General features: G+C 33.5%; 3 protein-coding genes across 19 annotated transcripts; 2 read left to right on the plus strand and 1 right to left on the minus strand.

Annotated features, from left to right (window-relative positions):
- LOC139995156 (uncharacterized) lies at window positions 1–5209 on the plus strand. Of its 12 annotated transcripts, none has more exons than XM_072018376.1 (14): window positions 1–139; window positions 491–640; window positions 739–899; window positions 1378–1451; window positions 1523–1647; window positions 1744–1958; window positions 2051–2159; window positions 2294–2388; window positions 2475–2538; window positions 2693–2771; window positions 2921–3148; window positions 3316–3421; window positions 3510–3738; window positions 3975–5209. In XM_072018376.1, exons 2-14 carry the CDS (start codon window positions 614–616, stop codon window positions 4113–4115), a joined length of 1653 nt encoding a protein of 550 aa, XP_071874477.1. In that variant the 5' UTR covers window positions 1–139; window positions 491–613; the 3' UTR covers window positions 4116–5209. The 12 variants fall into 12 exon arrangements, with proteins under 12 accessions (XP_071874477.1, XP_071874478.1, XP_071874476.1 ...); XM_072018377.1 differs by having other exon boundaries at window positions 79–215; XM_072018375.1 differs by having other exon boundaries at window positions 81–219.
- Window positions 2202–25662, minus strand: Pig-s (phosphatidylinositol glycan anchor biosynthesis class S). 2 transcript variants are annotated; one of them, XM_072018374.1, is made up of 10 exons: window positions 25521–25662; window positions 25344–25433; window positions 8711–8941; window positions 7754–7951; window positions 7454–7672; window positions 6479–6667; window positions 6261–6399; window positions 6045–6192; window positions 5583–5929; window positions 2202–5506 (listed from the first exon to the last, which is right to left on the minus strand). In XM_072018374.1, the coding sequence occupies exons 2-10, from the start codon at window positions 25393–25395 to the stop codon at window positions 5371–5373; spliced, it is 1659 nt and encodes a 552-aa protein (XP_071874475.1). In that variant the 5' UTR covers window positions 25396–25433; window positions 25521–25662; the 3' UTR covers window positions 2202–5370. The 2 variants fall into 2 exon arrangements, with proteins under 2 accessions (XP_071874475.1, XP_071874474.1); XM_072018373.1 differs by having other exon boundaries at window positions 25507–25662.
- LOC139995154 (protein I'm not dead yet-like) lies at window positions 15499–25349 on the plus strand. Of its 5 annotated transcripts, none has more exons than XM_072018369.1 (11): window positions 15737–16052; window positions 19630–19896; window positions 20126–20210; window positions 21105–21222; window positions 22145–22416; window positions 22891–23005; window positions 23087–23151; window positions 23576–23701; window positions 23841–24170; window positions 24323–24701; window positions 24822–25349. In XM_072018369.1, the coding sequence occupies exons 3-11, from the start codon at window positions 20155–20157 to the stop codon at window positions 25071–25073; spliced, it is 1713 nt and encodes a 570-aa protein (XP_071874470.1). In that variant the 5' UTR covers window positions 15737–16052; window positions 19630–19896; window positions 20126–20154; the 3' UTR covers window positions 25074–25349. The 5 variants fall into 5 exon arrangements, with proteins under 5 accessions (XP_071874468.1, XP_071874470.1, XP_071874471.1 ...); XM_072018370.1 differs by having other exon boundaries at window positions 15737–15946; XM_072018367.1 differs by lacking the exons at window positions 15737–16052; window positions 19630–19896 and adding an exon at window positions 15499–15643.
- Window positions 25663–25755: the final 93 nt, after the last annotated feature.

Genomic DNA, 25755 nt, shown 5'->3' on the forward strand with positions numbered 1-25755 from the left:
TGTCGCGTGTTTTTTTTATTCGTCGTTGAGACTCGTCAACGAATGCACGTGAAATGCAGTCGGAATCAATGCGTTTCCCTTTGAAGTTTACCACATATGTTTTTCGTGCGTGGGCATGCAGCACCGAACTATCGTCAAGGTTAGTGTGCCTGACAGGCTCTCCATCGCCTTGCGAACTTACGCTAGTTCTCAATGGGTAGCAGTGAGTAGCTGCAGTAGGTAATTAAATAGTACACTTTCATGTGTATGTCTGTTAGTAGTAACGCTACATCTCAACCATTCCGAATATATATCTTGTGTACACGATAACCACAATTTTCTTTCTATATTTTTACATTTCTACTTAAAAAATGTAAATTTAAAATAAATTCGAATGATCTTCATGTTTAATGTGTAATCTCTGTAATTATACGCATAGAATGCATTGAGCAAAATAAAGAAATAAGGAGAATGATAATAATAACGATGATATCATTTTCTTCCCAAATAGGAAAATTCAAAATTCTCCTCTGTTGGATGATTAAGAGATAAATATATTGGATGGGCATTAATCTCTTGCCTAATCATACATCTGTTTGAACAATGAAGTCTTCCTATATATCTGTTCAAGTTTATGTCAACGGATATCGACAAAGTCTATGTAAGTACAATTTTTGCAGAATATAAATTATTACAAACATATTCCTTATCCATCTTGAGCTAATAAATATCTTTAATCAATGAGTGATTTTGTTTCAGGGAAAAGAAACATACGTAATGTTGTCACTTGCATACTGGGTGCATATACACAAAGAGTGGCGACTTACTAAAAATTATTTGATTATTGGTCCTCCTGCTTATATAATGCTCCAAGAAAATTATATCTTTGTCACTGAATTGGCACATTTGTGCAGAGAAAGGTAATGCAAATATTGATCTTCTTTCAACTATTGCTACTTTTTTTCAACAATTCGACAAAAGGGAAATGTATATGTTGCAGGCTTAAAGTATCGAACAATTGGTTGTGTCATTAATCAAAGCAGAAATAGTTTTTCAACGATGCAGCGTAGCATGCTTTTCCTTGTTGCAAAAGGATTTGATATTTGGAAGTATGTTTACTGCTACAGATTTACATACATTAAGTTAATTGGTAATAAGATGATTCTAGCATTACCACACTCCAACCGAAATTGATTCAACTTTTATCTATACTATTTTACAATCAGTTGAAAATAAAATTAAGAAAAAAAATATTGAATGTATATATATATATATCGAATCCTCTTGCAAACCGGATAAAGATTGACATTTTTCTAATTCGAGTGTGATAATACTGTTTCAAGTTATAAATAGTTAGTTTCATCAAATTATGGTTAATTCGTGTATATTTTATTCCAGAACAGCCGCTTCTATGAGTACCATTCGTCTGTTGCACTGTGATGGAAAAGATACTAACAACAAAAGCGCTTCAAGTGAGTATATCATACATAGACTTCAGATATGTAGAATTTTGCGTGTATTGACACGCATCGCATGTTTATAGCGTTTATTTCTACAGATAGAATGGCATATGAGGTATTTCTGGGTGGATCCTGTAATCCAACCACATGGAGGTCAGAAATAGCGATACCGACTCTACAGAGACTCGGGATCACTTATTACAATCCCGTACGTGACCATTTGTATTCATTCTAGCCTGATCTACCTATTGATTAGTCATTGGTACAATTGTAAAAATAAATAAATAAAAATAATAAATTTCAGCAAGTGTCGCAGTGGGGACCGGAATTAATAGCTCAAGAATACGAAGCGAAACAAACAGCGAAAGTATTACTCTTCGTAATTGATAATCAAACACGCAATAGCGCAGGCATCATTGAAGCAGCTCAGTTGGCAGTTACGCGCCGCGAGTCTTTAGTTCTTGTTATTTATCCGTATCGTCAGGGTCAAACGATACTTGGCGAAACTGTATCTCTTCAGTAAGTGCCTTGTTTTCACTTTCTCTATTTTTTGTTGATATAGATTACTCTCATTTTTAGTATTTGTATCATAAATGTTAATTCTTATTTAGAGAATATTGTGACTTGATGAATGGATTGCTAGTACTTCAGTATCTGATGGAGAGACAGAGGATACCAATATTTGAAAGTGTATCAGTTGCTCTGAATTGTACATCCAAGGTATAAATAGATAAATCAGTGAATAAAATACGTAATAATAAATGATTGTTGTGGTACATATTTTGTAAATTACATTGAGCGAAATAAATTTAATTGTTTATACTAAAAAGCTACTGATCTGCGTTTCTCCATAGATGCTACGTGAGGAAATTAACGTGGAAGATCTGCATGCCGATGATGGTATTAGGCCGATTAAAATATCATTCGGTCAAAATGGAATGGATCTGGTGTAAGGATTTTTCGCAGAAACTGTACATACGTGTTTATGTAAGTGTGATTGTGTCGAATATTCGATTTTAACCTACTCTTTTGCAGTATGCTCAGGGAGATTTTCAAGTCTATGGATATGAACGATAATGGGGCCGTCAACTTGGAAGAAGTAAGTTTCACTAGCGTCTATTTACCACATGTTTGTAGAAAAACACATATTGCTTATGAAAAACAAATTATAACATATTCTTGTTACAATTGTTACAATTGTTACAATTATAACATATTCTTGTTACATTTGCTTTGCACTCTTGATTTTGTAGGCTTGGATAGCATTACAATCGAGTGTCAAGTGCAACGTACCATCGATGTCGGAGCTTCTTAGTGTCGTGAACAAGTCGGGTAATAAATATTATACTTTTTGCATAATGAAAATCGCACGTGTATATCTAACGCGTTGACAATACCATATATGGTAATAACAGTGTGTAGGCGTTGGATTATAGCTCAGCTATATTTTCTCTACTGTCTGTGTTTATATGTGCTTTCAGAAGCGTATAGGACGTTGATAGACGATGGATTTCCAGCGAAGAGGGATCCAACGGAATTACGGATAAACTTCGAACAATTTTGTGCCTTAGCTACCGAATCAGCGTGGAGGACGAAGAGCAACGGCGTCTCTTGTGAAAGTGAGATACCTTCAGTTTGGAGTATTTTATGTAGGAAGGCGTCGAAATTTCTTCGCAGAGCTATCGTGCAACCTTTTAACCGTTTCCTAGGTATTTCTTATTCTCAAAAATTTGCCACGACCTGTAGTAGCGTGTGTATCGTTAGCGTCTATCAACTAGCAAACAGGTCGTTACGAGACGTTCGTGCCTCGATTAATTGTTCACGAAAACGTCCGAGCAGCCGAGTGTACGATTCGTTCGACCGTTCAACTTTTTAGATTGGACCAATTTCTTCGTGCCAGAATCCGAGAAGAGAGACTTGTACGTTGGAGTAATCGGTAAAGATCAGTTTTGGTTAGAAACGACCGCCATACCCTCGATCGAGTGAGCATTCGAGATGTAACGTTCTTTCGATTCTCTTCATTACGACAATGTCGTTGTAAGTTTACACGTAAATTGTTTCTCGTTTTAGATCTATTGGATTATCCTTATATCGATCAAGCCTGAACGAGTACAACGTAAAGGTGTTGCCACAAGAATTGCAGAGGATGAAAAATTCACGGTTAATATTATTGATCGTACCGCAACATTCGCGTGGTGTCACTATAATGGCATTGGCAGCTCACCTCATTGGATTACGCGCAAAATTAGTCCTATGCGTTCAAGCGCTTCCCGAAGACTGCGTAGTTTCTGGTGAAAAGGTAAGCGTTTTTGTGTATGCCTTCTATAAATAATATATACTTCCATAAATATTACTATACACAAGTATACATATACGTCTCATTTTGTTCCTATAGCTTCTATATTCTTTCTTCTGTATTTCTTTTTTCCTTTTTTCATCTCCTCGTCTTTCTATTATCCTCATCTTATAATTTCCTGTTTTTCCATTGAACCAAATTCTATATATATTTATATAGAAGGTAACATTTTCTTTCAGCTAACTGAACAAGCCATAAAAGACTACAATCGGGGAAGAATGTACCTGTCGGACTACGCGACGCGCGAAGGTGTACCTGTTTTTCAGAATATCGCAGATGCTTTGCAACATGCGATACAGCTAGTTCAGCATCTCTGTTAATTTTCTTCTTTTTTTTTTTTACATCCCTCCTTTTTACTCCTCCCTTTTTTTCTTTTAATTTTCCTCAACCCCTTCCGTCCCTCTCCCACTCCTACTCTTCTTCTTTTTCCTGTTTATATTTTTATCTTTTTCTTTTTCTTTTTTTTTCATACGAGTAAACTTTTCAATTCACCAATTAATTTATTTTTATTATTAGCGATAATGTTCAACTACTAATCGAACAAACAAAAACAAATTTGAGCTTGTCCTGATTAAGTAAAGAATCCATCCGATTCACAGTAGCTGTGAGATTTACGATAAATCTTGATAGTGTATTAGCGAAAAAGAATAATAGCGTTATCTCGATTTGTTAAAATTGGGAAATATTTACATTTCGAACACGCAACGGATTTCATTTTCATGAAGTTGCTCGTATCGAGTCAGCTACATTAAACTAACTTGAATTTGAAATTTTCTCGCGGTAGTTGAACATACATTTTATAGTGATTCAACTCAATAATTTTGTAACCATTTGATAACTGGTTGAGGATTGATATACGTGTATTGTACATAGATTATTAGCTGTTTCTAACGATCTAATGATAATTAATTTGAAATTTCTTAAAACGGATGTATGAGCATGCGTGGGAGACGTTTGATAGTATTAAATTTGTGTGCGTAAATGTGGACAAAAGACGCGTACCTGTGTACAAACAGAAACCTTTATCTAGCGCTACTTTATACTATATTGTATGCTGTGACGCATAACGCGGATCTCTATTTCGTCCGTGGGTAACAGAAATTACAAGGAAGTTGTAATTCTAGAATTCTATCTATGTACGAGAAACATGCAGGACAAACAAAAGTGAAATTTAACTGTATGTAAAATATCTTAAACTCATTCGATATTGGTTGAAATAATTTAAACAGTTCAGCGCATTCTCTGCCGCTTCCCGTCCCTCCTCACTTTTCGTCTTTGCCTATCTTTCCTAATTTTTCATTCATTCAGTCCTCTCCCTATCTTTTTCATTCACTCACTGACTCATCCCACACTTTCTGCTGTTTTTATAACTTGATGAACATTTTCTTTGTACAATAAAAAAATATTGTTTTTATATGCGACGTTTGTTTCATCGACTTTTTATCTAGATAAAATAGCATGATGTATAGAAATGACTCGACAGTAGGATACAATGAAAATGATAAAAGAAAAAAACAATATGAAGTAAAAACTAGGCAAATGGTTGAAGACGTTATCGTGAAACACTTGCTGCTCTCATTTATTTTGGCTTGGTGCAGTTTCCTCCAATGGATTATTGATTCTTCGATGGAAATAATAGCGATAAATATTTTTTAAGGAAAACAAGACTGGTACTATTGTTGGTAAGAAGAGAGGTGCGTATACAGCGTATCTGAAATTAAAGAAAGTACAATAAGATGAGAAAGACTTGGTATAGATAAGGATGAACGATAGCAAATATGTCTTACTTTTGATCTTCGGGAAAATATAACAAAGCAAAGAGCGTTGGATCAAAGAATGCTGCTTCCGCAGTAACAAATGCTTCTTTACTCAGCAGAAAACCTACAGCTAGATCGCCACACGTTAATCGTTGAGCCGAATCTTCCACCAAACGTAAGGCTGTTTTAATTCTGTTTCCTACAATATCTGTAATCACAATGTTACCAATTTCTTGAAGAAGTTGTGCAATCGATTGCAGAGTTAATTTTGCCGATGTTAATTGCTCGATCGTGCGTACACGTAGCAATGCATCGACTTCCCAATCACGCAGTTTCAATCCTGGCAAAGAAACAGCAGTAACACCATTTAAGAATTTCTGGAAAAAAATAGATGCATCGTATCATCATATCGATGAATGGATAGTAGAATGGAAAATAAAAGAAACGTGTAGAGCTAGAGTAAACGAATAAGAAAGATAATGATTTGATTACCGGTTCAGGAATGCCTAAAAGAAGTTTCAATTGGGTAAGAAAGGTTCCAACAATGGTAGTCTGTTCAGGCACAATGGTAACCGGTTGATCGAGTTTCGCAGCCATGCAAGCTTCAACGGGTGGATTGATCAAAACTATACCACCCCATCTACATGAAATAGAAAAAGCAACGCAAATATATCTTAACTGAAGATGACTCGAAATTAGGAGCATTACCTTGGAGAAAGGAACGCTTCGACATTAGCGTTAATTTTCGATCGATGTCCAGAACGCGTGTAAATATGTAACGGAGCGCTGTCACAAGGAACAGCATAGATAACGAAATTGATAGTTGGATGGAGACTAACCTGTGAGGCTAAAATAAATAGTGATAATGTCAGAATTACAGGTTTTATTTCGTTTTTCGTAAGAGGGTGAAAATACGAATAACATACCTAGTTTTTTCTCCAATGGTGTAATTAATTGAGGTAAAACGTCCTCTGATAATGCAAAATGTCTACCTAATGGGCTACTATCAGGCACTCGTTTCGGGCTGACATCCAATGGCAATAAATACAACCACTGTGATTTGACAGAGAAGTTACTCAGAATCGAAAGCTCAGAGAGAAATGGATCGACGTATTCTACAAGCAAAAAATATATGTAGACATTCAATAAAGATACACATAACTATACCAATATCACAGATTTTATATAAAACCCTTTCTATTATTATTAATGTCAAGGTATACATGAAATAAACACATTTTGGTCAATTAGAGCTAATAATATAAGCAATTTGTAACAAGAAATATTGATTCATTCAGTTTCGCGCAATATTTCTCATAATAAAATTTGCCAGTTTTAACCTAACTGAGTAGCATTTATTCTATGAGGTATCATTTAGCTTTTAGAATGATTTTAATGCGTTTTGATATAGTTTGTACAAGATTTTGGCAATACTCAAGATGAATTTTATTTCATTGTTCTGCAATTCTCTTCAACAATTCAAGAATCGATATAGATAAAGATTTACAACTTTTTCTTTGTCCTTTTCATCATCTAAAATTCTCGCATGGATTCTCAATGGGTTTAGGATCGCAACTCTGTGCGGATCATTTCAGCTCGGAAAATTTTCGTGTTCTGTGCTAATTTTATATACCTCTTACTGCTTAAGATCACATTAATGTTGAAACATAATCATTTTATACGTACAGTGGAACTCCATTTATCTGAACTTGTCAGGGGTTAACGTTTTACTTAGTGTATACTAACTCGTTATACAATCCATTCGATGCAATCGACTAACATTATGGCAATGTTAATGGTAATAAAAAATGATTCAGTTATGAAAGCTGTAATTATGCTGTTCATTGTGGATATGACGGTAAAGGCAGAGCTATTAGAAAAATGAGATTTTCTTTACCCACCCTCGGCCATCACGCGGAGATCCCAAGAAACTTTCAATTTCTCTGGATCTGGATTGACCACAGTAATGAGAATATCGTAAGCCGGGCTAGCCGGAAACCTTCTCCTGTTTTCTTCATCTAGGCTGTAAAGAGTTGGTTCGGTGAGTGCATTTCTCGTTAAAGTCAGTGACTTTTCAAGCAACACCCATTCCGATAATACTTGAATCAAAGTGGAGGCAGCTGAAACAAAAATGAACGGTTGCAAGAGAACGGTGAAATTTTCAGCGATGTTCGATCTTGATCGTAAGATTGGCTGCTTACTGGTTTCTGTAGAAAAATAAATGGTTCTTCTCGAGCCGACGAGAACTGCATCGTTCAAGTTGTTTGTTTCCAAAAGTAGAAGTTGTCCTACGTCCAGGTCGAAAGCCGATGCTATTTTCTCTAGTTCATGATGCGTAAACGCAGAAGTTACTAGATTACTGGATATCACATGGTAAATAACTTCTATCCGACAGATACCTGTAACACAAAAGTTTCCATATATATGTGTGTGTGTGAGGTGTCCTATAACATATGGACTATATTTCAGCACTCGATATAGTATCTACAAAAAATGAAAAAGGTTTATATCAACATATGTTCTACTTGACTTTGTTCACTGGATATAATGAGCGTTTTCTAGAAAAAAATATTTATATAATATATGTATTTATAATAAAAAAAATGTAATCTCTTTTCCATTAAATTCTATTAAATTATAAATGAAATATGCCTAACATTCTTCAAATTTGCTCAAGCTCTTGTTTAATTTTGTACCGAAGCGCATATTATAACATTTTCAACAAATTTTGTGCAAACATTTCAACAACAAATTGATTTCGAGTTGATTTCTGGCAAATAAAAATCTAACGGACTAATTAAAAGGATCGCGAAAATATCTTATACTTGATATTTAATAATACTTTATTAACGCATGATATTTCATACTTTACTGTAAAATTTCTATCATCGATATTATATATAATCCATAACTTATTGAAGTTCAATGAGGAAAAAGAAGAGGAATTAAAATTGTTTGTTATAGGAATATATTATATAAAAATTTCTCCGTAAAAAGTTCGCTGGTAAACAAGACCAAATAGGACATGCGTTTGTACGATGATCTTTTCTATTGTATCTGGATGCTGAATTAGTTCCTGAAATGTACTGTATCTACATGTTACCGTGTATGAAAAAAATATGTAGAGAAAAAGGAGAATGTAATTTTCATTTGCTCACTGGAATTTGTGAAAGCATCCGTTATCTGGTGCACCAAGGATTCAGCTCGATCTTGAGACAGAGCTACGACGACAATTTTCGTTTTAATATTGATGTCTAGGTCGGAGAGTGCTTCGATTCCAGCGTAAGGAAGCGATACACGCGGAACTGTGGTAGTGTGCCACCAAAGTGGAACTCCGATACCCAACAATAGCACAGCGAAGGAGATACTCGCGTAAATACTGTACTTGTCTGAAAAATATTATTTTGAGCAAACGATTATTTTCGGAAAACAAATAAATCGGATACTTGCCTACTTTTGACAAAATGCAATTTAGTACACAAGTAAAAATTATGCATTGACAAATAATGACTTCAGTCTATCTATATCATCATTTTATTATTACGACATGATAAAATGTCCATTTGAGTAAATAATAGATACACAATGCAGAAATATTGGTATCTACGAGAATGCAACTGATTAGGTAAGACTTATCTTATTGATCAGGGTTAGGTTGAAGATTTTTCTAAACTTATACTGTAATTAATTCAAACATATTTTTAACTTAAATATATTTAGAACTATACATCGATGAAACGCGTTTCAAACTTTAAAATACACTGTCAATCAATTTTTAAACGAATAATTAAAATTATTTATTGACTTTATAGGAAAATGATAAGTATTGCTTTTGGATATTATTTCCTTACTACAGTGACTACAAAAAGGTATTGACATATTGCTAAATACTAATCGATCAAGTCCAAGTATACGAAATTTCGTGTCGCACGAGAATTTGATACCATGTAGATGAAATGTAAAACCCGATAAAAAGGACGCTACAAAATAAAGGTTATGTGCCGATACATTTTGTAGCCTCTGTAGTTGAATTCAATATATATAAAAGCAAGTCACGTATTAAGTGTTAATCTACGTGACAAAAAATGAGAAATATCTTAGCTAATCTACTTAATTTTTATAAACAAAAAAAGCGACTTGTTAAATATTTGTTATTCACGTGTTCGTCGCATATGCCGTGTATGGCTCGATTCGCTTCAATTGGATCAATGATCTCAGGTAAGAAATGGCTGCAATGTAACCTTGAAAATAAAATTGGACCGAGTCCAAGGATACACGAGTTCATTCCCTTGGTTGTGACCGTTGAAACGCATCGAACTCAACGACCCACCCACTCATAGTACACACGGTCAATGGTAATCGAACGTTCGCCGTTTCTGCTAGCTATTCTGGCGCCAAATTACATCACCGCATGTACACGGTGTTCCATTTAAATGCGACGCATGATTTTTCAGCCATTTGTGGGCAGTAGTAGGTAAAAACATAAACGTATAAGAAAAAATATGTAGATTACTTAATTCTTTTAAGAATTCCAATAATGTATTATTATCTTGAACATTATCTCAGTTTACTTGAACGTGAAATGGTTTTTCTCTACATTATTTCATTATTCGATCTCTATTAAACGAAATGAATAACCTTTGTTTTATTATCTATTTTGTATTTGGATAAATTTTCACATAAATAATTTCTTAAATGTTTCTAATACATATTTCTTCGGTCCAACAATTAACGTGTTCATCATTCGATGACGGCAGAGATATCACTTTGTAATAGAGTTATTGATTGCGAGACACCCCACAGAGATACGTTCGTTGAGTGCAATTGATGGTACGTACACATTTAGTTATGCGGCCGTAATTTAATTGTGATTATAGAGGATTTAACTGTAATTTTGTAATCAACAATATAGTCGTCCTTCGTCTTATGCACGTAATTTTCACTTGCCATTGTCAGTCGTCCAAAATCGTTTCTTCTAACAGACGTGTTCGTATTCACGTGTTTAGATATTTGTCCTTTCAAGATGTCTTTCTTTTTTTTTTGAGAAAGCAACAGTTTTTAATGCGTTATCAATTAATCTTATGTTTCTCTCACGATTGAGTTTTAAATCCTATGTCAGTCTGCTCATAATTAAAACAATATTGCTTGTCACAATATCAAAACATCGAACGATATTCAAATATCGTTGGAACTTATCAAGTATTATTTGTTTCAACAATTATACCTTTGGCTGTTTTAATTATTCTATATGAAAATATTCTTTCCAGTCATAAACTGACAGATAAAACAGAAAGGTCAATAAAAAATATATTTGTTTTTTCTCCTTATCTTTATCGATATCAAAAGAGGAGAGAATGACTGTAATTATAATTTTATTGTCCGAAAATATTTTTCCAAAGCTAATATGAAATAAAAAGAACTGACGGTTATAATCTTTGCCTCCTTTGTAGATGCTCTCAGTTCGTGAATTATACATTAACTGTTTGTTAATGCAAACTGTTATATTTAGATAGCGAGCAGCAAATACATGTATGGGGCAAAGGGCAAAAGTAGTACACAACAAACTGAATAATTTAGTGTTTAAAATAGACGCAAGTTATGATTATGATTTCGTTATGTTATGTAAGTTTGATTTAGAGGAAACGAATTCCTCCACTTGTGTATACTCAATACACGTTTAGAAAAATGATTTGGTCCATTTTTGCTTTCAATATCTCACGTTAAGTATAGTGCAATATGTTCGATTTATTCGTAAAAGCTGTACACGCAATTATGTATTTTCTTAACTATTGAGAATACAAAAAAATGTTTCATATAAAAGTTCGACTTCGTGAGGGTAAGTTAGTAGGATATCTCGATACTGGTGGAAAGCACTTTACTTTATGCGATAACGCGAAACACTGTGTGATATTAGTACGGGATAGACGGGGTAGACAGCTGGATATGTGATGTGAGGAGAAACAGAAATAGAAGAAATAAGTATAGAAGCAGGAAGCAGAGTACTAAAGTATCAAGACAGAATAAAAAAAGAAACAGAGAATGTGCTACTGAAAAAATACAAAAGTGAGGTAAATAGAAGAGAATAGGAGGAAATAGATTTGAGGTAAATTAACATTAGAAATACCGACAGTTAAGACGAAGCTATTTCTATCGAAACCAGTCAAAGTGACTGATCTTTAAAGAATTCGTGATAAAATAATAATAAATTAATAAATATAAAGATATTCTATTATCTTTATATTTATTAATTTATTGCTTTCTTACAAAAGGAATTCCATATTATGTAGTACGTTGTTGGTATTGTTAATCCATCTAGGACCATGACCCATAAGTGAGGGTTGGCACATTTATAAAATTGTAAAACCAGTCATTTTGTCTGGTGTGGTAGTTTCAGTGTCAATGAAGAGATCGTATCATAAAGGAGGTGGAACAAACCACTGGCAAAGGAAGGTAAAAGAAGACAAGGGAAAGAGCAGAATAGATGAGTGGATTAACAAGTAGTGTAGGGAAAAGAAAGTAAGAGGAAGGAGGAACAAAATAAAGTCGAGGATCAACCTCGGCAAAGAAATACAAATAGAGTATGAATGGAATACAAAAATTGGATGACAGTAGAAAGAGCAAATTATATTGGACAACCTGGGCAGACCTTGGACACAAAGGAAAGGGCATAAAACTAAAACCACTATAGCAAGATTTAGATGCTGCAACGAATGGAGAGGCAACAGATATAGAGAAGAAAATAACAAAAAGATATGTAGAATCTGTGAAGAAAAAGAACAGACATAATAACATATGAGAGGAAAGAATGCAAAATAACAAGAACAATGAATAACAAAGAAGAAGGAAAATAAGGGAAGAAAAGGAGAGAAAGAGAGAGAGAGAGAGAGAGAAGAGAAGGAAAGAAATAAATTAAATAGAATTGTAAATGTTGCATATATGTAATAAGTAAAAAGCAAAACCATGTACTCCAAGAAGGGAATCATTGTCTTAAGCGAAAAGAAAAGAGAAGATATTGTGATCTTTTTTTACATTCTTATTTCAGGAGATTTCAATGCCAATGCAACATTTTTAAGTGTAACATTGAACAATGTACGGATGGTGCAATGAATACTAATGCTAATACATTCTTTTTATACCCAATTCGATGCATCTTTTAATTCTCTACGTAAAGTTATAATAGTACTTGGGTTGCTTTTACGTTTGTTTGCTATGTATGTTCTTCTTGTTACTCGTACCATAAGTTTGACAATATTAAAATTGAAATATCTTTTAAACTAATCATTTTTTGACCCAAGTACCTTCACACCTTTTTTTGTAAAGAATTAAAAGATGCATCGAATGGTGTATAAAAAAATGTATAGTTCCATTTAAAAAAGTTATATTGGCATTGACCTCTCTTTAAATAAGAATGTAAAAAGAAATTGGAATATATTATTAAGTTTCAATAATTAAAGAGATAACAGCGTGTACAGGAATAAACTGGACATAAGTATATGCATAATGAACAGTATATTTATTCGAAATTTATTGGAAATGAAAATAGCGAATGAAGAGATATAATTACGTCAAATAAAATAGCAAACGAGTTTACTTGAAAATAAAATTGTTTGTAAATAGCGTAAATACCAGGCTTACTAATTTGAAATAAATTAATATTACAATTTCCAAATAATTTATTTCTTAAATATTCGATCGTTACAAATGATAGTGAAAACTAAAGGATAACAAATAATTATCTTTCGCGTATAAAAAATATATTTACCTATTTACCTCGTGTGAAATATTCGTTTTAGAAAGAACTCGAACTACTGAAACGTTTTATCAGATTGGAAAGTGTGAAAAGAAATATGTCAAAAATATATACATAAACGTACACATCAGAATCTTTTAGTAGAGATTCCAAATTCTACCACAGATAAACATCTTTTATATTTTCTTTCTGATTAAGTCGAGTAACAAATACGAAATATACATGAAATGAAACAACAGATATTCAAATAACTTACGTTTTTTATAATTATACTTTTGACACTTGACAATTAATACTTTTGAAACTTGAAAGAGACTCGAAGGAAATCTGATAACATCGGGTAACAACGCTCTCGTATTTTTAGCCATAATTTATTTTGCTTGCTTCTATCGATACGCGTTAAGATATAGGAGACCTACATTAGCAAAAGGTTAGAGACTAACAAAAAATAAAGGGTGGTGTATCTCATGATAGGCATCACTATGCTTCTTGGGGAAGTTTTAAAAGGGAAATGGAGACACAAGATGTTCGTAAATCTGTACACACGAGTCAGAGAGATTATGTGACTGGAAATAAGAGAGGAATGAAGAATGGAATAAAATTACGTAGGAAACTCTGTTTTCGAAAAAGTCAAGATTAAAAACTTGTCAAAGTATACGTGTATTTGGCTAATTGTATCTAATAAATAACGAAAGTATTCGAACGACATGGATAGGGATTTATTAAAACAAATTGCACTTTACTAGCATATACAATTACAGTGTTACGTCCAGTGCAACGCGTCTCGCTATTTATCTGCCATTTGCGGTTGTGTAGCAGAAAATGTTTTACACCGTAGTTTAATGGTGTCGAGCATACTATGGATGGGGATAAAAAAATTCCGAAAATACTTTGTTTTCACAACGAAACCAAGGTCACCTTGGAAAACACAAATCTTCCATGATATTGTAGAGCACTTTATGACAAATTAAAAAAGCATATTGCACGATACTGTCATTAACTCAATACCAGGTTTACGGTACACTTTAGTTTAATGCCTGTTCAAATTGCATACCATCTTCTGCAATACAAAATTTTGCATTTTTGCAGAAGTTTGAATAACCTACTATTTATTATTACAGTAGCTGCATGTGCAACTCCACATGCCGTATCTAGTAATTTTATTTTTCTGAAATGTAAATTGAATATTTAAAATGAAATATTATTTCCACTACGACGAACCTAGTATTAAGTTAATAAAAATATCATGCTTTTTGAATTTTTTGTAAAGTTCTATTCACAATCTCATGAAAAAAGCAAGATACGTTCCCATTTATTTTACCGAAGGTAATAGTGGTTTCGTTATGAATATAAAGTATTTTCGAAACATTTTTACTCGTAGACATTCGTAGTATGCTCGATAGCATTGAACCAAGGTTCAAAATATGTTCTGATGGCAAACGGCGGAAAAATCGCGATAAAATCGAGTCGTGTTACGCGAGACACTCTACGTTCATTAAACTAATTACACAAGGCTAAAGAAAGATACAAGAACATGTAAATAAATTGACTGCTGCAACTAATTGTATGTAAATAGAAATACGTAAATATAAATAATTTTGTGACAATGTACGTTTCTAGTTTGTTTGGTAAGCGAGATGAGACAAGTTCCTCACTGATTATGTTTGTACAGCTTGCTTGGTCTTATTTGGCGAATTTTTCGACACGTACCAAGTTTGCATTTTCTCTAACTACGTTCAGCGGCCTGTTTGAACCATGGGATGCGTCACGTAATAAACACGAGGACGAACGATAGCGTGAGCGGGATTAATTACTAGCGGGATTAAATTGATTTAAACGCCGCCGTGCGTACTTTATCCTCCTTTATTGAAATGTATACTTATTTAAAAAAATTCCAATTAATCTTACTAAATAAATAACAATCAAGAATATATCCATTAGCTCGTTACCTCAAACGACAGACAAGCTTTATTATGTATGTGAGAAAAGTAAGAAGAACTTGAAAATTGTTGAAAATGTAACTTCGTTCTTTGACACGTTTACACGATTCTCGCGATATCACACCCTGAAGCTCTAAACTATAATCGAATTTTTCTTTTCTCTTTTCGTGCGTTTCCCGAGTATCGCCAAAAGCAAAAAGCAATTGATCACGTCGAAATCCGAATTCCATGTGGATGATTGGTAGATTACGTTCACGGGTAAACCTGCAATAAGAACATCGACGTATCAAGGTCGAGAGACGGGGAACGATAGGTTTGTCACGAGTCGCTGCTTCGTTGAGTTCACTTACCAGTCGTTGGAGAACCAACTAAGCAGGCAGAGGACGAACCATAAAGTAGGGGTAAGTAACAAAAAACACGAGAAAACGAGTAGGAAGAGGGAGAAGCGGAAGAAGAAGAAGAAGAAGAACAAAAAGTGGTGGTAGAGTATTAGCGGAGTGGTAGTTAGAAAGAAAAGACGGAGCAAGAGGCGGGAGGAACGACAACTGAATAAGAGAAAGAGAAGTAAAAGAGAGGGGTGATAGTTCAATCGACAGTGGGTTCGATTCTTCAAACGAAACGAGGCAGTGGCAGAGAAAAGTGTGCGCGGCGATCAAAGGAAACGCTCGATTTTTAAGCGAATCGAACGACTCGATTCTGACTTGGTGAGATCGGTTCGCGGGAGAGTGAACGAGAATACGCGGCAAATACAATAATAATCATCCGACGATATACCGTACGAGCTGTATTACGGTGATTGAAGAATCAACGGTGATTAGAGATCCCGTTCATCTTCGAATGTACGCGTTCATTGTCCGGCCACGCGATATCCAATCGAACGATTTCAATTCGTATACGTACGATATATCGATCTTCAACGTCCCAAATGTTTGCCCATTTATTCATATTCGTTATCATGAATATTAAAAATCAATATATACATATATATAACAATTAACAAAACGTGTCTTAACGTACCAACAAAATTCATAGAGCCAACGTTTCTACCATAATACTTTATACTTAAGGGGTGTATGCAGACATAGCTATGAAGCCAGCTAAAAACTTTCCATTTTTGTCATTTGTGTTACATATTTTTATATAATATGCGTATGTTTATGCATTTGTTATTTATGGAAAATCGATGATCGACGGTTGCACAGGTGCATAGAAAGCATTTAATATAAAAAAATGTTTGTATAATAATATTCGTTATAACATTTAATAAGTGAAATCAACGTCCTTCTGTTTCTTTAGCTGTGTTCATAAAAATATAAATCTGCGTGTAAACATCTGAAATTCTAATGATAAGGAACCAAGTATGACACATTTAAAATTGTATTAAGATTTTTTCCAAAGCTTCTGCCGATCAAATATCTTTCTTCCAATTAATATTTTGCTTATCAACTCTTATCTATGATATTGTGCACTCTGCTTTTGAGAGACAACAACAGCTTTTGAGCTGCGGAAATGACTCACATTGTCATTAAAATATGCGTATTATATGTGTCGTATGAAATATTTGGAAATTTTGTTAATACTACGTAATGAGACTTAACTGTCGTCATTATGTGCTGCAGTACCTCATAACCATAGAACAAGCCAAAAGCTTTTAATTTTTATATTGGGTGATATATATTTTTATACAGTGGCTATGAAAAAATACTCGCATACCATTGTAGTTATAATAGTATTTACGTACTAATTAATTAGAACCAAGTATATTAAGTTATACATCACTCGGTAGCATTTTCACGTGATTATAGAAGTTTGATACCATGGAAATGTAATATGAGATATGATAGAGAAAAATCTATTAAAAAATTAGCATACGTGAAAATGCTTTTTATAGATACTCTATTTTAACGCGATAAGGAAGTATTCAGATACTATTTACACTTTACATCCACAAAACATATAGAATATACGTTGAGAAGAAAAATATGATGTAAAACTATCATTGTTATACGCGTGTGTGATTATCATGATTATTTTAAATAAGATAATGTTCGAAACAGATTTGAATACGTACTACATTATAGAAGTTGCAGGATATTCAGTACAAGTATGCATTTTCCAAAGATCACAAAACCATTGAAACAATCAATTGTTCACTATAATAAAAAGTCTTGATATATTTAAGATTACTATTAACAACTCACGTTGTGTGCTAATTTTTTCATAAACATATGTTTGCAGTAAATGTCTCGTAATTTCCACTATACTATACTACTATATATATAGTATATAGCATAGTATATATATAATATATACTACATATAATATATTATATTTTTAATATATCATATTTTATATATGCAGTAGTATAGTATAGTGGAAATTACGAGACATTTACTGCAAACATATGTTTATGAAAAAATTAGCACACAATGTGAATCTAGAATATGTAATAAATAAATATATATATATAATCCAATATATATGTATATAATATATATAATATAATATATATGTATATAATAATAAATATAATATATATGTATATATATATAGTATATTTCGAGATTGCTTTCAGATTTTACCGATATAATCATAACGATCGCCTCGTCACAGCGCTAGCGAAATTTCAAAATATCTTATCTGACAGACATAACATATACAGGGAAGTTTTCGATGGTAAATATTCAAATATTTTGATGAACAACCACTCGTAGCTTATTGTGTGCATTCCATGCATTTTTGCTCCTTAAAATCTTCTTCGACGAATAAATAAAAATTCACATTGTAATAGTGATAATAATACTCGACTTAGGATCTCATTTTGTCTTTGGTTCCTGATTTCTCACGGCCATGCGATTTCGCGATATCGGTGCAATCGTATAAGCTACTATAAAGTATAAGCTCAGTATGTTGATTCTTCTGGAATTCATGGCTTGTTGCCGTTTCGGTACCAGTCAAGAGGCAAACTTTGAGATAAAAGAACCGATAAAAAGGCATTCTTATACATTCTGCACTGGTAAAAGTAGGAAAAAATCGATCCAAGAGAACACACACGTACAGCATCGCTGCGTATTGAATTACTTCTTCTTCTTCTTCGTTAGAAACATCTTTTTAGACATAATAATTTGCTATTGTTTATTTCTACTGAAAATAAATTCTACAATTTAAGGGTTCTTCGTGTTTCGATCGTGTTTTTAACACTCTGCGGACCTCCACACTTCATGCAGTATACTATAAAAATGTTAAATACTGTTAAATAAAACAGTAAGAAAAGCAATGGATGCTATAAACGAAATATTATGAAAATCTTTTTACATTACATGCTTGAATAATACTATAATAATAATATTATATGCCATAATTAAATATTAAAAAATATTATAATAATAGTAAATATTGCTCGCTTTGAACTTTTTTCAATCGCTTCAAAAACACCGGGGAATTCAGGCTATATGCTTGTCAGAGCAGCCGGTCTTCAGAGTGTTTAACAGTAAATACACGATCGTCCATAAGTATGTGGATATTTTGGTCAATTGACCTTGATTGTAACTAAGAATATACGAATTAATGACAGACTAATCAAAATTAATACTGATTGTTAGTATCTTCTTGTGGAATTAGGAATATCTTGTGTATCATAAAAAATTTTAATTGTCTATCTAAAACCTTGCCAATGGTACATTCAAATTAAATAAATCATTTGCACCTTACAATCTGTTTTAAATACACGACGCCTATATAATGTTGTCAAGTATAATGAACTCCTTCAATCAGAAAAAACTGGCTGATTGATATTTATAAATGCCAGTCTTCTTCGTCGCGTTTAAATTTTCTATGAATGCATAAATATTCACAGTCTGGTCGTTATTGACATTTACTTTCAAAAGTATAAGTGTATTTTTGTTCTATAGATGATTCGGTTAAAAGGTTAATGGAACGTGGTTTAATTGCGAACGCTTCGAAACCGTACAGACTTGATATAACTGGTTAATTGCTGCACAGTTGTAAACACGAATATTCATTTTTGTCTCGACCATCGTTTTAATACAACGATGCCAACAACCGATTCAAACATTGAAAGGAAAGGCGCAAAACGTGCAGTTGTGCACTGCGTCGATACTGTGTAGTACAATATTTTTTAAATTTTTCAAATGGCAATCGAACCATATTTTAACTTGGCCAAAACAACATAATAACTAGACGGCGAATATTTATGCAAACGAATATTTTTATAAACACAACTAAAGAGGTAGAACATACACGAACAACGGTTACAAAATTTGTTCTTGTATATTCTTAGGGGTATATTCTTAAACTTCTAAAGTCAAATTCAGGACCAGTACAAGTATTTTGTTTGTTGACATACATTTTTTTACATGCGAAATAGCAACAGGACAATATGTCGATTGTAGTTCCGTTGAAATAGCACAATACCAGAAAGCACGGAATTGAATCCGTTTGAAGACGCGAATACGCAATAGCGTAGAAAAAGAAACTTCAACGGCGAACACCGTAAAATGGACGACATGGTTAGGATGACCCATCGTGCGAGACCTTTCAGGTCAATCTCGTTCGGTGTCGCTTGTTAGTGAAATTACTTAGCCCGTAATCCGAGCATGTGGTATAAAAGAAGGGAACACAGAGAAGGACTGAGGTAGTGACAGAAGAATGACCAATTGCGGAACTACTTGTATCGTTTCGACATTGTATTAACGATCATAGAAAAACAATGCAATACAATACGCTCGTCTTGAATTTTGCTATCTCCCATGTTAACTCAATGTAGTGAATTAATTCATAAAGCGAGCGCTTCGAGTGATCCGCGATAAGTCTTTCGACACCTTCTGAATTTCTTGTTTTATTTGAATTTCTTGTCTGGCTAGGTACATGGCTTTTGGCTGGACAAAGGACGATGGCGTCACAGACCGATGATCCGTATCCGGAAATCATCGATTCCACCAACAGAAGGTACGCATCGGATTGACAATCGATCATAGTTTATCGTTTATTATGCAAAAGGCAGAAAAAGGGGTGAAGTACGTTTGTGATAAAATAATGAAATCATCGTATTATTTCTAAGAGTAGGTCTTCGAGCAAATATGATATCTAAATATCACTAGAGCAACTAAAAGTCACTATTTCCTTTCTCAATAATCTGGATAATACATTGAAGATCTTGTTTGTTTTGTTGTCTTTTCTTTTTCGTATCAAATCATCATTCAGACCGATTGAACTTTATCATATATTTTATATCAACATATAGGATCGTTCACGAGTCGCCTGCCATGTTTGAGCTGATTTTAACGGTTTAAATAATGGTTTAAACAACAATTAATCAATGTGAAAAGGCTTCAAAAGTACCTTTGTATTTCTTAAGTAGCACTATACATGTACATATAATATTTTTCTTATCACATTCTTAATCTGTGAAAGAAAGCAGATTCCAGAACATTATCAAAAATAATAATAAATTTAAAAAATACAAAATAACACTGTTCTTATGGGAACTTCTTCAAATCTCTTTTCATATCAACAATAATTGTTTATTTAAGGAACTGTTGTTTAAACTATTAGATTCGGTTCAAACTTTTTGAGCCGTAGATTATAAATAAAAAATACATGGGAAACTTAAATCGATTTGATATGATACAAATACAAAATATAAATTCAATCAAGATCTTCACTTCTTATATCCTTCTTATATTCTATATTATATATATAGAAAATAATAACTTTTAATTACCATAGTACTATATTGCTTTTGGCTAAACTTGTTATCAGCTGTAGTAATGTTCTTTTTCAATCTTCTTTTCCCATTCTCATTACTAGCCATCTCTTCAGTCATTGGTGTTATCCTTTCAGAATGACAGACGGGTTTGCAAGATTGTTGATACAATTCCTTTCAATTTACTGGAGATCGTTCGTGATCGTACTATGGCCACTGATTCTGTTTCCTATCGTTATGGTCAAGACTACCGAGGTTCGTCCCAAGATAGCTTTCCTTTAAATTAGTTATACAATTGTTCTATCATTATTGTAATTTTCTCCTGTTTTTGTCTTACTGTTTTCTCCTCTTTAATTTTATAATTTATTCTCGTGTAACTCTTTGTCATTCGTTTTTTACTCTCATTCTGATTCTTAATAATTCAAAGCTATCATAATATTCTATACATCGCATATAAATATCTTTAAAATCGTTAAATCATAAACGTAGAAATACATAACATAAGAATTCCGCACATATGTAATTCATAACACCATCTCTTTTCAATTTTCAGAAAGTGACTGTTTACAGTCCTTTCAGAACGTTAATGATTGGTTTGTCCATTATGAAATCGAAATTGTGACAAACATGTAACGTTAAAACATATTATAATATGTTGTCTTGTTAACGCTATCCCTTGTATATTGAAAATTAAATAATAACTCTCACAATTCTTAATTCGTGTCTTTACTTTTAGTGTAATCAGTATTCAGTAATCTTTTTTTTTATACTATCTTCTTTTCCATAGTTTAGAGTTTTACTTTCTTCTACTGCTCTATTATTATCTTTTACTCTTTCTCTTATTATTGTTGTATTATGTTCCATCTTTCACTTTCTTTTCCTATTTCAATAAAAGTACTCTATGTATCATTGGAAATACAAAAAACCTGCTGTTACTATACTGACAAAGAGCAAATACATTTCAATTGTACATTCCCCAACTCAAAAAGATCTGACTGTTAAAGCGTTAATTTTTCTTTACTTTATCCACTTTATCCATTTCCATCTATACTCTTTCTATTTTATATTCCCTATTTTCTACCTTTTTCTTTCTAGTTTTCTTGTGATCGTTCGTCCATTCGTGCATTTGTTGTCTCGCATTGTCATACGTAAAGAATTACGTGTCAATTGAACGCAGGTAATAGCGATGCGATGCCTATACGTGGTTGGTTTGATGGGAATGTTTTGGATGACCGAGGTGCTTCCCTTACCAATCACAGGTTTAATTCCTGTCGTTCTCTATCCACTGATGGGTATAATGAATACCGCCGATACCTGTAACTGCTATATGAACGATACCACGATGATGTTTATCGGTAGCATGGTGATTGCGATCGTTATTGAAAACTCTGGCCTGCATATGCGCATCGCGCTACTGATCATTAAAATGATCGGCTGTAGTCATCGAAGGTAATTCAGGATGGCTATAAATGCCAAAAAGTATTTAATAGTCTTTCGTTTGCTCACCATCTTCTACTTCCTTATCGGTAGACTGCGGATGGAATTACTTTTTACATTCCACTTCTTTGATTCTATCAATCTACTCATCATTTTTTATATCATGTAACGAGTCTGAATTTTCTAAATTTCTCTCAATGAAATTTATATCGAAGTACTCGAAATGGCAATATACAATAGCTAATTTGTCATTTTTTTTTTGCAGATAATTTTTACGATTTTAAATTGTTTCGCATGATTATATAATTTTACATAATTCTCAATTCTACTATCTTGCATAAGTACATAATTCCGAACGATCAATCATTCCCCTCATTGACTCGATTATCACGTTTTACATGAAACCAACAGATAGGGTTCTAATACATATCTATGAACAAGAGTGTATGTTCATGCCATAAAATATGCATATTATGCAATCTACAGATTAACACTGGGCTTGTTCTGTGTAACCATGTTTCTGTCGATGTGGATTTCAAATACCGCTGCCACGACTATGATGTTACCCATTGTCGAAACTGTTCTATTAGAACTTGAAGCAGTAAGCAATCAAATATACTTAATCCACTGTCAGCAAGCATCTTCTATATTGAACTTTATTCTTTTTTCTTTGGATTTTCAGCAAGGTTTGGGTAATATGTTTATTCAAGAAGAAAATAACTGTGGAGGCGAAGAGGGTACGGAACCGTACGTAGTCACAAACTCAACAATTGATAAGTTTCTTTAATAGAATCAATAAGACTAAATCAAATGACCGTGTCAACTGCACTTTATCAAATATTTGTTGCTGTTACATATTCTTACTCGGGTGGGGAATAATGTGCTGCAGTGATAGCTGTGTACTATTGGTACTCATTGATTGTTGACAATTGTTTGCCTAAATAGTGGTTAATAATAAAGATGAATGCAAAGACATTTCTGATAAAACTAATGATATCTATTCTGAGGAAGAAAAAATTAAATTTCATTAATAATAAAAGTGTTAATGCATTTAAACACGAAAAAAGAAGAAAGATAGGGAAGAAAAGAATAAATGACAAAAAAACAACAAACTTCTTCGCTATTGACATTCAACGCTTATTACTGTAATTTTCCTCTGTATTAATTGTAGGACGAAGAAACCGACTCGTGTCACGATGGTTTACTATCTCGTAACGTCATATGCTTCCAGTCTCGGAGGCATTGGCACGTTGGTTGGAACAGGCACCAACTTGACGTTAAAAGGATTCTTCGAAAAGTAAGCCCTCTCGATGAACGACCCACTTTCAAAGCACCCACCGAATTGTCTATTCATCTATCAACCGACCGTTCGTAAACTATGAAATGATTAACTGTAATGAGAAAGAAAGAGAAACAATCGTTCATTTATGTTGCAGACGATTCCCAAACAGTTCAGGTATTAGTCTAACATCTTGGATGCTTTATTCTGTCCCACCGATGCTTCTGATGGGCTTCCTCACGTGGCTTTGGCTTCAAGTTATGTACATGGGAATGTTCAGACCAAATAGCAAAGATGCACAAGCTATTGATATCGGCTCGCAAGGAGAGAAGGTTGCAGCGACCGTGATCGAAAAAAAATACAAAGAACTCGGCCCAATTACGTGGCACGAATCCGCTGTTGGTATCCTTTTCTTTGCAGTTGTACTCCTGTGGTTCTTCAGAAATCCCGGATTCATACGGGGTTGGCCAAGTTATCTTACCGATTTGTAGGTATCTTTTTTTTTTTATTCATTGATAATTATTGTTACTGTTTCGATCCTTTTCTACCTCTTTCGCTTCCTCTTTCTCCTCATATTCCCCTTCCTCGAATAAAAGCTTATCTTAACAAAATGTACTCAGCAAACGTAGTTCTTTGCAGAAACGTGAAAGACTCAACAACAGCTGCTTGCGTTACCATTCTCTTCTTCGTATTACCATCCAAACTTGATTTCCTTCGATCGTTTGATCCGAATCCGGTTAATCGACCGACCAAACCATCGCCAAGCATGATTAGTTGGAAAATGATAAATCAGAGGATGCATTGGAGTTTAATCTTAGTTTTGGGTGGTGGATTCGCTATCTCGGCTGGAAGCACCAGTTCCAAGCTTTCGTCCATTCTAGGAAATGCTCTTATAGCTTTACAATCGATACATCCATTTGCAATATTGTTTATTGTATGTATGTTTGTGGAAATGGTGACAGAACTGACTTCTAATGTTGCCGTTGCAAACATTATTTTGCCTGTTTTGGCAGAAATGGTAAGGAATCCTAAACGATGCCTAAATGATATCTTATTTTTCCATTTGCCAATTTATTTTCACATTTTTGTTTAATATGCATTTACTGTTTACTATGTATTTATATACTGCTTCTTTCAGTGTGTTGCTTTACGAATACATCCACTATACTTGATGATGCCAGCCTCTCTATGTTGCTCTTTCTCGTTTCACTTACCAGTAGGTACACCGCCAAATGCAATTGCTACTGCAGCTGGTCATATAAAAACTAGAGATATAGCGTTGGCTGGAATAGGACCTAGTGTTATAACACTTCTCGTTACAACATTTGCATTTTCCACTTGGGGCACATACATCTTTAATTTGTCCGAGTTCCCTGACTGGGCAACTTAATACAATATTTGAGCACTTTGTTGTGGTGTTTACTTCATGTTTACTCGCTTGTACAAATGTTAAACACGAGTAATCAGTAGTCACAAACTAAGGTTATAAATAACATTTCACAAAAATATCAAATTTACTAAAGCGACGAAAGACAATGCTCACATAACAGTCGATTGTCCGACTGAATGTGTCAACTGTTTAATTTTTGTTACCATAAAGGACGAGAGTTACAACAAGAAAATAAATATGAAAATCAAACAGATAAATAAAGTAACTTACCATTTATGGCTGTATCATAACCTATAGTAACCGGTACTTCACTCCCACTCATACTGTACTCACTTTCCTTCTTTTTATCAACACTTATCACTAAAAGGAGGCAAATTACTTTAATACATGTACAAAATTTTGCAATTAAACAATATTGAGAAACTTAACCAACCAGAAGTTACATACAGTGTATATTTTCCTATACGAGAAGCAGAGTTCTCTTTACTCGTTTAGTGCAAACACATTTTTACGATAAATAACAAATACCGATATAATTGTACATGCACAACTGAACGGAGAAAAGAAATATAATTCGTTCTCTTTTTGACAAATTCATTGTACTTGCATTAGCAATAGTTACTTTCATGAAAACCTACCATACGCCGTCAATGATATACTATCTATGAATTGATGTATACAT

The sequence above is a fragment of the Bombus fervidus genome, chromosome 15 (assembly GCF_041682495.2).
Source record: "Bombus fervidus isolate BK054 chromosome 15, iyBomFerv1, whole genome shotgun sequence".
Classification (NCBI taxonomy): domain Eukaryota; kingdom Metazoa; phylum Arthropoda; class Insecta; order Hymenoptera; family Apidae; genus Bombus; species Bombus fervidus.

Bases quoted from the DNA above. Each gene is read 5' to 3' on its own strand.
- LOC139995156 (XM_072018376.1), top strand. From the start codon at position 614: ATGTCAACGGATATCGACAAAGTCTAT. The intron at 2,389-2,474 runs GTAAGGATTTTT...ACTCTTTTGCAG, and splicing joins CAAAATGGAATGGATCTGGT to TATGCTCAGGGAGATTTTCA. The intron at 3,739-3,974 runs GTAAGCGTTTTT...ATTTTCTTTCAG, and splicing joins GCGTAGTTTCTGGTGAAAAG to CTAACTGAACAAGCCATAAA.
- LOC139995154 (XM_072018367.1), top strand. From the start codon at position 20,155: ATGGCGTCACAGACCGATGATCCGTATCCGGAAATCATCGATTCCACC. The intron at 23,006-23,086 runs GTAAGCAATCAA...TTGGATTTTCAG, and splicing joins TTCTATTAGAACTTGAAGCA to CAAGGTTTGGGTAATATGTT. The intron at 23,702-23,840 runs GTAAGCCCTCTC...TTTATGTTGCAG, and splicing joins TTAAAAGGATTCTTCGAAAA to ACGATTCCCAAACAGTTCAG.
- Pig-s (XM_072018374.1), bottom strand. From the start codon at position 25,395: ATGAGTGGGAGTGAAGTACCGGTTACTATAGGTTATGATACAGCCATA. The intron at 5,930-6,044 runs GTAATCAAATCA...ATTTTTTTCCAG, and splicing joins TTTTAGGCATTCCTGAACCG to AAATTCTTAAATGGTGTTAC. The intron at 5,507-5,582 runs GTAAGACATATT...CTTTAATTTCAG, and splicing joins TATTTTCCCGAAGATCAAAA to ATACGCTGTATACGCACCTC.